Here is a 13725-nt window from a genome sequence, read left to right as displayed (position 1 = left end):
CACAGCTTTTTATCTCGGCCTAAAACCAAGTGACCAGTCCAAATGAGTTAGCCTGACAAACTGCCTTGAGGACATTCAATGTTGGATGATGCCACAATCTGGCGACAGTCTGAGCTTGTGTTATTTGTTCCCCCCTGATTCCATCTTGGCGAACTGTCCACCCTTGTCAAGACCTTAATATGGTCTTAAAAGTGGAGTCCAAGTTTGTTGACATAATATGTCAGCGGTGGGCAACTTTGACAATGGAGAGGGCCACTATATTTCAACACTCACTCCCTAGGGCCATATATTACGGTCGTCGCAAAAATAGCCGATCTACAAGCTCAAAACGCGTCGCAGCGCGACGCGTTTTCAGCTTGTAGATCGGCTATTTTTGCTATATTCTAATTGAAATCTTGAATTTTTGCTATTTTTTAATCAGAATCCTGAAAACTAACATTTTTATGTCATTTCAAATGCCTTTAATTATACTTGTGTTGAAGCATTGAGCTACTAATTTAGACTGAAGTAATTAAAGCTGGTCATGTTTGCATGTTGTGGAATTGTAATCAGCTGAAACCAATATTATATCAGAATTCTGACATTAACCTGAGGGCCGCATTAAGTGAAGGTGGGGGCCGCATGTGGCCCCCGGGCCGCCAGTTGCCCACCCCTGTAATATGTCAACAAACTTTGACTCCACTTTTAAGACCATATTAAGGTCTTGACAAGGGTGGACAGAACTTTAAAAGTGGAGTCAAAGAGCACCGTTTGTTGACATTATTATGTCAACCAACGGTGCTCTTTTACTCCACTTTTAAAGTTCAACAAGCAGGTAAACACAATCATAAACAAACAGCTTTTTCCACCTACACTCCAATGTCAAAATCAAGACATTTCTCCCTGTCCAAGACCTTGAGACAGTCATCCACGGCCTTATATCATCCCATTTGGATTACCGCAATTCCCTGTACACTGGAATTATAGCCAGTAGTCCCTATCGACTGTAACTGGTCCTGAGGGACACTCCCCCCCCCTATAGCTGGCCTCTTTCTGATGGCTGCCAGTACAGTTTTGAATCAATTTTTGAAGATTCTCCTATCCGTTTGGCTCCATCTTACATCGCTGACCCTTGTAACCTCCCCTAATACCGCCAGGTCCTCATGGGGTTTTACTGGCTTGGTGCACCAGCTGTCCCGGAAATTAAACCCATGCTCAGGGCTGTTTGCTGTCGCTGCGACTGAACTATCCCCCTCTCAAGACTCCAATGAGAACTGCTCCCTCATCTTTTAAGTGCATTTTCTTGTATTCTTTTTGACAAGCATTTGAATCCCCCAGATATGGTTTCATTTGGTTGAATTTGAATTTTATTTATGGCTTTTATTACATTTTTCTTATGAATACATTTTGATTTGATTCGACAGTATATAGGCCTATTATAGACCTACTGCCTTTTACCATACTGTGTACTGCATTGAACCATACCACTAGTAATTAATAATATGCGTAGTGTTATAAAATTGATAACCACTTTTATGGAATTGTTTTTTGTTTTTGTGTTTTTTTATCCTACATTTTATCCCACAATTTTGCAACCCATTTTTTCACCCAGTGTCAATTATCTAATGTAATACTGGGCACTACACTTCCTCTGCCAACCTGGGGGGGACTGACCTCATGCTTCCTTCTATGCATGAGGAGTCCAAGCTGCTTCTTTTCATCTGACAGGGGAGAGTTTCCCTGGCCGGACGTAGCGCGTGGAAGGAACACGATATTCCGACCTGCAGTTCCTTTCCCCTCCATCAGGCGCCCCGGCTGGCCAGGGGGAGGCAGTTTAGAGACCAGGATTACTGAATTTTTTTGTGAGGGTACCTACTGTACCCTAGGGGACACGGGGAGAACATGCAAACTCCACACAGAAAGGCCCTTTCGCCAACCCCGCCTCGGGTATGGGCACTGATGAGGGAACACGCCCCCAGCACCCACAGCATGGGCACCCACAGCGTCCCCAGCGGGAATCGAACCCAGGATCTTCTAGCTGTGAGGCGACACAGGCGACAGCACTACCGACTGTACTACCGTGCCCCTACTTCATTAGACCCCTTGGAGTCGTTGTTATGTGCAATGATGTCTTCCCTTTGTATTTAGGGTTTTCTTTCCTGGAGGCTGAAACCTTGACAGTCAAACGTGGCAATGAAAAAAACAGTGATATAGTGATATCACAATATCATCCCCTCCCCTAAGGCCCTAACCCCTCCCCCTTTATCATACAACAACAGCTGTGGCTGTGGCTTCAGTTCAGGTGGATCACCACCCACCAGGCAAACCAGGCATACTAAATGAAATGGTGGGCATGTCAAAAAAACGACATTTTAACAAATACTGTACACTTAACGGCAAAATAACGGCACTCCATCTTTAAGAATCAGATGGCCTGTGATGAATGTACTGTACTGTCCCTGAATGGTATCATCTGTATCTCATTTATCTAGATACATATCAGGATCTTCTTATACATAAAGAGAGATGCACACCCCTAAGACCAGCATGTGGGTCGACACATCTAGACATCAGTGGAATAAGACCAGCATGTGGGTCGACACATCTAGACATCAGTGGAATAAGACCAGCATGTGGGTCGACACATCTAGACATCAGTGGAATAAGACCAGCATGTGGGTCGACACATCTAGACATCAGTGGAATGCTATACATAAAGAGAGATGCACACGCCTAAGACCAGCATGTAGGTCGACACATCTAGACATCAGTGGAATGCACACCCCTAAGACCAGCATGTGGGTCGACACATCTAGACATCAGTGGAATGCACACCCCTAAGACCAGCATGTGGGTCGACACATCTAGACATCAGTGGAATGCACACCCCTAAGACCAGCATGTGGGTCGACACATCTAGACATCAGTGGAATGCACACCCCTAAGACCAGCATGTGGGTCGACACATCTAGACATCAGTGGAATGCACACCCCTAAGACCAGCATGTGGGTCAACACATCTAGACATCAGTGGAATGCTATACATAAAGAGAGATGCACACCCCTAAGACCAGCATGTGGGTCAACACATCTAGACATCAGTGGAATGCACACCCCTAAGACCAGCATGTGGGTCAACACATCTCATCAGTGGAATGCACACCCCTAAGACCAGCATGTGGGTCAACACATCTAGACATCAGTGGAATGCACACCCCTAAGACCAGCATGTGGGTCAACACATCTAGACATCAGTGGAATGCACACCCCTAAGACCAGCATGTGGGTCAACACATCTAGACATCAGTGGAATGCACACCCCTAAGACCAGCATGTGGGTCAACACATCTAGACATCAGTGGAATGCACACGCCTAAGACCAGCATGTGGGTCAACACATCTAGACATCAGTGGAATGCACACGCCTAAGACCAGCATGTGGGTCAACACATCTAGACATCAGTGGAATGCACAGCCCTAAGACCAGCATGTGGGTCAACACATCTAGACATCAGTGGAATGCAATACATTATGAAACTATAAGCCTGCATGATTTAAAGTGTGTTGTATGATAGTGACGTACTTAAGCTCACAATGTGTCAAACTGTAAGAATAATGACATATATATTTGAAAATGGTGCAAGTTCAAGTTGCATATGAATTTATGACATACACACGCACGCACGCACACACGCGCGCACACACACACACACACACACACACACACGCACGCACACACGCACACGCTTCTTACCCTTTCCCACTCTCTCTCCTTGTTGAAGACGATGACTACCAGCCGAGGGTTCTCCTGATAGCCGTCTTCTGTGAAGGACAGATCTCTACCATCCCACGTCACGTTCATCATGTACCTGAGAGAGAGAGAGAGAGAGAGAGAGAGAGAGAGAGAGAGAGAGAGAGAGAGAGAGAGAGAGAGAGAGAGAGAGAGAGAGAGAGAGCGAGAGAGAGAGAGAGAGAGAGAGGGGGGGGGAATGGAGAGAGATGGGAGGAAGGGAGAGAGAGAGAACGAGAGGGAAGAAGAGTGATCAGACCGGAGCAGATAGGATGGAAGAAAGATGGGGTAGAGAGAGAGAGAGAGAGAGAGAGAGAGAGAGAGAGAGAGAAAGGAGGGCAGATATTTAATTACATTAGCATGACAAAAAAGCCAAGTCTCCCAATGGTACTGTCACTTCACAGTAAAACTCTGATCCAGTTTTGTATAATAATGCTCTCAGAGTTAATAACTGGGCACAGTTACAGCGTAGCTGTTAATTATTATGGCTGTGTTCTCACAAGTTTGGAGGGGTCAGATCGCCTGTCATATCTCACTCACATGAATAACATGCTCTCGCATGCACGTGGACAGACGTGTGTGTGTGTGTGTGTGTGTGTGTGCGTGCGTGCGTGCGTGTGTGCGTGCGTGCGTGCGTGCGTGCGTGCGTGCGTGCGCGCAAGAAATAAATCATCTCGAAAGTGCAGCACAAGTGCAGCAGAATGGCGAGGAACTAGCCTCTTGAACTTCGTCAATGTCACAGAGGAAAGTAGTACTTAAGGGCAACCGATGTGACATTTTGATGTAAGGTTTGAGTCTAATGATGGAGGGATAGGGAGGTGCGTGCGTAAAATAGAGAGATCAAATGTGTTGAGGTAAGGCAAATGGACAGTATTGGTGACAGATTGCACTAGGGCAGTGATCCTTCTTTTGCTTTCTTACTTTTCTTTTTTGCTTTCTTTCTACGTGATTGAGGGTGTGAGGACAGGGCGAGTGGTTTGTTTCCTTGATAAGTGTGGGCTTGTAAAGCCCTTTGACACTATAACAGGGATTAATCCATTAAGATCTGAGACCAGATTCTACAAAGCGTCTTCTAAATCATGACTCTGAGTATTTCCAATTTCCAGTACTTGTAATTCCACTACATCTCAGAGGTTTCTGAAAAACATGTTTCTATATCAGTAGTTCTCCTGTTTCTATATCAGTAGTTCTCAGACTATTTCATGTCAAGGACCCTCAGAATTATCTTATTTGGCTGCCGGACGCCCCAACGTATGTTGTTCCAGAACTTAAGGGAGGGGATTTTCAGAGTAAAATCTGCCATATCTGGTGGCACTCTAGCGCCATTATTTTGAAGAATTCCCTGGCAAAAGGTGTGTTCATTTAAACCACTGACTGCTGGAAGAGAGAGAGACAATGGTAAACATAGCTTACTGTATGAACACGCACGCATGCGCACACAGACACGTGTACGTTGCTCGCACGCACACGTTCACACACGCTAGCACGCGCTAACGCACGGGTGAGTGTGTGAGTGAGTGACCCACATTACAAGTCACATTAGTAAAGATTGAAGGCGTTGGGAAGATATTATTAGGACCACATGGACCTCTGCATTAATCATCCCTGTCCTTCTCCACTCTACACTCTACAACCCCCACCACTACACCCCCCCCCCCCCACGCATGCACACACACACACACACACACACACACACACACACACACACACACACACACACAACACCCCCCCACGCACGTGCACACACACACAACACCCCCCCCCCCACACACACACACACACACACACACACACACACCCCCCCCCCCCCCCCACACACACACACACACACACACACACACACACACACACACACGCACGTGCTCACACACAGCTGCAAATCTACTGTACGCTCAGATTCACGAGCGTGCGCAATCAACACAAAACTCAATACTGTGATGAAATCACTGAGCGATAAGGGGATCGAGTGGACTTTGTGATTAAAATAATCTGATTGGCCCACTACTGACCAGATGAGAAGTTTAAAGCCATCTGATTGGATGATTGATTGCCTCTCCAGGTGTCAACAACCTAGGATATGATCGATACCCCCTCAAGACAGACGCACGTGCGCGCACACACACACACACACACACACACACACAAACAATGCAGCAGCACTGAACCCAATTATGGGAGACTATATCAGAGGGAGAAGCATTGTGATCAATACAAAAGCCCAGGCTGATCTTTCAGACAGCAGGGCATTCTGCAGTGAGAAAGCACTTACGTGGAAAGATGCGCACACACACACACACACACACACACACACACACACACACACACACACACACACACACACACACACACACACACACACACACACACACACACACACACACACACACACACACACACACACACACACACACACACACACACACACACACACACACACACACACACACCAAGTTTGTACAAACTAAAGAACTAAAAGCATGGAACAGAGACAAAATGTTTTTCGCCCCCCCTCCCCCTGCTCGTTTCACACTGAACCCAAGCGTTTAGGTTCTAAACACTTATTTGTAACACTTTTTAAACGTGTCACATAGTGTTTATTAGATTATAAACAGAAGAGCATGTTTAAATGCCATGATTGCACCGAGTCATCTGGTACTCCTTAAACCAGGCTAGTCGCTTTGGTGAATTTCTGATCAGTATTATTATTATATGTCACAAACAACTACCATGAAATCCTGACACTCTTTGATGTTGTGGACAACATCCTGCATATCTAAATTCAGGACATGTGCGGTGCAGTGAATGTAGACAGACACTAGTTCTGTCCGCCTCGGCAGCTTCTGTGTTCTGTCGCTGGGTCGGCGGCAGGTTTCAACGGCAGGCATGGCGTCGCTGCTGCCAGCCAGGGTGTTCTTGCTGGTGGTGGTTTCATTGTGAACAAGTAGCCTAAGCAGAGTACAGTACTGTATGCATACTGTACCCTACCTGGCAGGTGAAAACAAACCACCAGATTAGCATATGAATGCCCGATCTGCATTGTGTACAAGGGGACAGGCAACGCGGTCCACCCATAGAGTATAAAGAAGGATAGAGACTGAACTGGCGCGAAGCTCCGCCCCCCCCCCGCAATTCATGTCAGTGGAAGTTGCTCAGTGGTGTTTTGAAGCACCCGGAAGAACCGTCTCAGAACGTCTACTTCCGCATCAATTATTTGACCACCAAATTTTGGTGGTCAAATGCGGAAGTGCAACCGAGCGCTCAATGTTAAAGCCCAGCTGCACGGGGTTTCCCGGTCATGAAACCACGGGTCCGCCTGTAGTCCCTCCTCTTACCACTAGGGCCCAGTGCTTCAACGTTGAAGAGCCTCACTGGCCCCTTGGGTCCACCCCCCGCCAGGACAGAAGAGGAGTTAACCCTGTAAGACCCGGATATATTTCTACTTGCAAAAAAGAGATTTCAACCTTACTACTACTTTGTACTACTAGGACTTTGCAGAGGAAATTATGTAAAAAAGAAAGAAAAAAGTTTTATGAAAATGTTTGCACATTTGTAATAATTATTAAAATAATAATAATAAATGAATAATTTACATTCGGTGGATATCTTTCACAATAATACATAACACATGTTCTAGACATTTTAATGATCACAAAATATATATATACAGTAGGTGCGTTCATACTTGGATGGTTAGAGCGGCGCGGTTACATACAAAGTCAATGCAAAGATGAGAATTGCGCGAACGGGCGCGGCGTGACCTGGCGCAGTACAAACGGGACGAACCGAGGCGAATGTATATACCATAAGGTCTAATTCCTCATGGGGGCCGAGGCCCCGGGGCCCCCACGGACTCTATACGTCACTGCATGGAGACACCCACTTTCTCTTTCCTATGTCTCTCTCTCTCTCTCTCTCTCTGGTAAAAAAAATGAACAGAGGAGTTAATGTATTGAGCAGCAGAGGATCTTGCCCAAGCGGTCAGTGCTTTAAAATCTAAGATGAGAGCATACTGTGTAGAATGCTGGTCTGGAACAGAGCCAGTCCCTCAGAGCTTCATTTTACCTCTCAGTTCAATCAACCACATTAACCATATAGCCTCCCTATTTGTGGTGTGTAAATAGAATATCTTTTAAATAGAATAGCTCACAATGCGTCACGATGCGACGCATTGTGAGCTTGTTAGATCGGCTATTTTCAAAAGATTTGTATACAGTACATTTGAAAACTTGAAATGGGAATTTGTGCACAATGAGTACTTTTACTTTTGGTACTTAAGTACATGTTGATGCCAATACTTTTGTACTTTTACTTTAAGTACATTTTGAATTCCGGACTTGTATTTCTACATTGCAGTATTGATACTTGTACTTGTCTTAAGTAAAACATTCGAGTATTTTTTTCCACCACTGGCTGCAGTTATCTGCAACACCGAGAGCTGCCGTATGGGAGAGCGCAGTATTTTTTATTTGTGAATGAGGCTGAATGAATGAATGAATCGGTGTGTGCGTGAGCATGTGTCTGTCTGTGTGTGCGCGCATGCGCGCGGGCGTGCACTGCACACTTTAGAATCTCAGTTGGAACGAAAATGCAAAGGCAGCAACTCTAAACCACTTCAGAACATTTACGTTAAGTGGTACCTGCTCCATGGAGGCCAACGCGATCAATTTGATGCTGGACCTGAGCCCTGTGCTTATAGCACACAATGACCGCTTTCCTCCCTGAGCCCTGTGCTTATAGCACACAATGACCGCTTTCCTCCTCCCTGAGCCCTGTGCTTATAGCACACAATGACCGCTTTCCTCCCTGAGCCCTGTGCTTATAGCACACAATGACCGCTTTCCTCCCTGAGCCCTGTGTTTATAGCACACAATGACCGCTTCCCTCCTCCCTGAGCCCTGTGCTTATAGCACACAATGACCGCTTTCCTCCCTGAGCCCTGTGCTTATAGCACACAATGACCGCTTTCCTCCTGAGCCCTGTGCTTATAGCACACAATGACCGCTTTCCTCCCTGAGCCCTGTGTTTATAGCACACAATGACCGCTTCCCTCCTGAGCCCTGTGCTTATAGCACACAATGACCGCTTTCCTCCTGAGCCCTGTGCTTATAGCACACAATGACCGCTTTCCTCCTGAGCCCTGTGCTTATAGCACACAATGACCACTTCCCTCCGTTCTGAGCCCTGTGCTTATAGCACACAATGACCGCTTCCCACCTGAGCCCTGTGCTTATAGCACACAATGACCACTTCCCTCCTGAGCCCTGTGCTTATAGCACACAATGACCGCTTTCCTCCTTTCTGACCTGAGCCCTGTGCTTATAGCACACAATGACCGCTTTCCTCCTGAGCCCTGTGCTTATAGCACACAATGACCGCTTCCCTCCTCCCTGAGCCCTGTGCTTATAGCACACAATGACCGCTTCCCTCCGTTCTGAGCCCTGTGCTTATAGCACACAATGACCGCTTCCCTCCGTTCTGAGCCCTGTGCTTATAGCACACAATGACCGCTTCCCTCCTCCCTGAGCCCTGTGCTTATAGCACACAATGACCGCTTTCCTCCTGAGCCCTGTGCTTATAGCCCACAATGACCACTTTCCTCCTGGACCTGAGCCCTGTGCTTATAGCACACAATGACCGCTTTCCTCCTGAGCCCTGTGCTTATAGCACACAATGACCGCTTTCCTCCTTTCTGACCTGAGCCCTGTGCTTATAGCACACAATGACCGCTTCCCTCCTCCCTGAGCCCTGTGCTTATAGCACACAATGACCGCTTTCCTCCTGAGCCCTGTGCTTATAGCACACAATGACCGCTTCCCTCCTCCCTGAGCCCTGTGCTTATAGCACACAATGACCGCTTTCCTCCTGAGCCCTGTGCTTATAGCACACAATGACCACTTCCCTCCCTGAGCCCTGTGCTTATAGCACACAATGACCGCTTTCCTCCATTCTGACCTGATCCCTGTGCTTATAGCACACAATGACCGCTTCCCTCCCTGAGCCCTGTGCTTATAGCACACAATGACCGCTTCCCTCCCTGAGCCCTGTGCTTATAGCACACAATGACTGCTTCCCTCCCTGAGCCCTGTGTTTATAGCACACAATGACCACTTTCCTCCTGGACCTGAGCCCTGTGCTTATAGCACACAATGACCGCTTTCCTCCTCCCTGAGCCCTGTGTTTATAGCACACAATGACCGCTTCCCTCCTCCCTGAGCCCTGTGCTTATAGCACACAATGACCGCTTTCCTCCTCCCTGAGCCCTGTGCTTATAGCACACAATGACCGCTTCCCTCCTCCCTGAGCCCTGTGCTTATAGCACACAATGACCGCTTTCCTCCTGGACCTGAGCCCTGTGTTTATAGCACACAATGACCGCTTTCCTCCTTTCTGAGCCCTGTGCTTATAGCACACAATGACCGCTTTCCTCCTCCCTGAGCCCTGTGTTTATAGCACACAATGACCGCTTTCCTCCATCCTGAGCCCTGTGTTTATAGCACACAATGACCGCTTCCCTCCGTTCTTACCAATCCCCAAAACTATTGCTTTGTTTTATTCTTAATGCTGTTGCCTTATTTCTTTCTTTTTTTTGCCACTTTTCTCCCCCAATTTAGTCATAAATATTGCCGATTAAGTCCTTCCCACACACATTTCTCTGTGTTGTCAGTTGTCACCAGTGGTGGAAAGTACAACTACAGTAAGTACATTTACTTAAGTACTTAAGTATTGTACTTAAGTACCATGTTGAGGTAGCCTATTTGTATAAGTATTTCCAATTTCCAGTACTTGCACTTCTACTCCACTACATCTCAGAGGCAAATATTATACTTTTACTCCACTACATTTATTTGAAAATAGTCAATAGTTACTTTGATTGTTAATACAAAACATACATTACACACTACACAGCTCCATATACTTTTTAGCTATTTGAAAATAGCTGATTTACAAGCTCAGAATGCTCGCGATGCGACACATTGTGGGCTTGTAGATCTGCTATTTTCAATAGGATCTTTATACATTTGAAAACTTGAGATGGGAAATTCTGCATAGTGAGTTCTTTCTACTTTTGGTCATTTACGTATGTACCTTTCGATGCCAATACTTTTGTATAAGTACATTTTGAATTCCGGATTTGTACTATCGGTGAATTTCTATATTGCAGTATTGATATACTTTTACTTAAGTAAAACATCTGAGTATACATTCTCCACCACTGGGTTGTCAGTGGTGGTCCTGAATAAAGTGCCTGGTGCTGGGAGTCTGGTGCAACGCACAGGGCCTGACCTGGTGAGAGCAGGAGTGGACCTGGTGAGACGTAGGAGGGGCCCGGACAGGAGTCAACCCACAGAGCCTAGTCCTTCCACGCACCAGAATGGTACCTCCCAGTCCCGGCAGAGTAGTTCAGGAGGAACGGATTGTGTGGCCCTGGTTTTTCCCTAATGGAACTGATCGAGGGTAGCTACTGGGACGTAAGTCGGGACTTGATCACCCCGGCTGGGTCACCTGAGTGAGGGGTATGATGTTGGGAGACCTGAAACCCCGATGACCTTGGGATACATCACTGAGGATACATCCCAGGTGCATCAATGCGATGTATTTTTGTTTTTTTTCACTGCTGTTGTACCTACAGTATACTGGCTTACCTGCCAGTGAGGAGCCCCCACTCGGAGGACTCAGCACTTCAGTCCTAAACCTCCCACCAAACACTCCCTGCTGACCACTGCAGCCCGCGGGAATATGTGCAGTGACACATATCACCCTTCCTGCCTGGTTCACCGTAATGTTGAGGAGCATACACTTATAATGTGAACGTAAAGGTGCATTGTACTAACCTGGGTAAACCCCTCCCCCCTCGCCAGATTTGCATTCTGCCTGAGGGGATGTTGTCCAGCAGGGGGAGTGGGTTTACCCAGGCTATAGCATTGTACCACAGTCCAGAAATCTAATTCATTAAAAGTGCAGGTCTTAAAAACGTAATTAATCAAACATACCGAATGGAAAAATATGCAGGAATGTGAATAGCCTCCAGTATTTACAATACCAGTTAATATAGTACTGTAGCCATGACCATGACGGGTGCATTGTTGCTATTTTAATTGAGCACTAAAGCACTTTTTTTTAGGTCGAAAATGATGTTAATGGAAGCATTTCATTGGGTATTGCAGTCAGGTGATGAAGAATGAAAGCATTTCATTGGGTATTGCAGTCAGGTATTCATTGCCGTCGTGCAGGTCTCCTCTAGCACAGGGGTTCTCAACCCGTGGGTCGCGACCCCTCGGGGGGTCGCCAAATTATTTTAGGGGGTCCCCAAATTATTTTCAAAAAAAAAAAAAAAAGAAAAAAAAAAATTAAGGATTTTTCAAAAATAGCAGACCTACAAGCTCGTAGCGCGCCACTCGGTGGCGCGCTATGAGCTTGTAGATCTGCTATTTTTAAATAGCTAAATTATAACAATGCTTAAAACACCAAAAGGGGTTCCCGCCCAAAATGGTTTAAGGTTATTGTAGCAGTCAATTTATATTGGGGGTCGGGAGGGGGCGGGGCGGGGGTCCCGAGACGTTGCCAAAGCATTTTCGGGGGTCCCCGGCCAAAAACGTTGAGAACCCCTCCTCTAGCACAGTGGTTCCCAAACTTCTTCATGTCAAGGACCCCCAAATTGACACTAATTAACCCGCGGACCCCCATTAGAAAAAGATATGGCAGGGACCCCCATAAGAGAAGATTTAGACGGCTCTAGCTGTGATTCTCAACCTGTTTAATTTCAAGGACCCCCAGTTTTGTCATGCATTTGTCTACGGATCCCCATTTAATGGCATTTCTATCTCTGGGACCCCCAATTTATATTGTAAAATCAATGCTAATTTAATTTAAGGTCCATTTGGTTCCATTTGTACATTCTCTGAGTTACAGACCCATAAGGGTCCATTTGGTTCCTAACTATCATTTAGCTGGGGACCCCCTGGAACTCCCTCAGGTACCCCTGGGGGTCCCCAGACCCCACTTTGGGAACCACTGCTCTAGCACACATTTCCAGCACAAAATATAAATCCTGTCCTCTATAGCTGAAAATGATAGAAACGTTGTGCGATGCACACTACTGTTTCCCCAAAGTGGGACCCAATAGAGCGTCGCAGTCCCGCCCCCTACCATGGACCAGGAAATGAATCCCAATGCATTTTTCCCATGGACATTTCTTAAAGTATTTATTTAAAGACGGTTACGCCGCGGACAAAGCCAACTCGAGTCGTGACAACTCATGACAAGTACACAAACAATATTTTGGACCAAACAAATAATTACAAAGAAGAAAAACAACAAAAAAGTGTTGTAACGTGCCGTTTTTTTCTTCTTTCTAATTATTTGTTCGGCCCAAAAAATGGTGTTTGTTGTCATGATTTGTCACGACTCGAGTTGGCTTTGTCCGCGGCGTAAACGTCTTTAAATAAATACTTTCTGAAATGTCTATGAGGAAAATGAACGGAGAATCATTTCCTGGTCCAGATGTAGGGGGCGGGACTGCGACGCTCTATTGTGGGTCACGACTCGAGTAAAAAAATAATCTAATTTTATTTTCCTAAAGACATGTAGATTTAAAAAGTTTGTTTATATATTTAAAACAAGATTAATAATCTTATACATTTTAAAACAAACAAACAAACAAACAAATCTAAGAAATTCCATAAATGAAACAAATAATACAAATAATTAAGAGATAGTGAAAATAGCCGCTCTACAAGCTCGGAATGTGGCAGCTAAAACATGTAGAACATATTCCTCTCCATCGGTCGAGGCTCTGACTCAGCGCCGAGAAGAGAAGTGACCTTCTCAGTCAACACAATGACCAGTCAAACTGGTATAAACAAAGGCTGTTCTGTTGTACAATTTACAATTTAGGCATTTAGCAGATGCTGCTGTGTGACATGTCACATGCATGCTGTGCAGGGCTCTGTCAACCC

General features: G+C 46.0%; 1 protein-coding gene across 1 annotated transcript in view; it reads right to left on the bottom strand.

The window, feature by feature from the left end:
• Positions 1 to 13725, bottom strand: part of grin2aa (glutamate receptor, ionotropic, N-methyl D-aspartate 2A, a) — a 292852-nt gene that overhangs the window by 90271 nt on the left and 188856 nt on the right. Inside the window, exon 6 of the mRNA XM_079519794.1 lies at positions 3734 to 3848. Within this exon, the coding sequence (XP_079375920.1) occupies positions 3734 to 3848 (115 nt within the window). The remainder of the gene's footprint in view (positions 1 to 3733; positions 3849 to 13725) is intronic.

The sequence above is a fragment of the Electrona antarctica genome (genome assembly GCF_951216825.1).
Source record: "Electrona antarctica genome assembly, chromosome: 14".
Classification (NCBI taxonomy): domain Eukaryota; kingdom Metazoa; phylum Chordata; class Actinopteri; order Myctophiformes; family Myctophidae; genus Electrona; species Electrona antarctica.
Note: the sequence above shows the minus strand (reverse complement) of the source record. Positions and strands in the feature narration are given on the sequence as shown.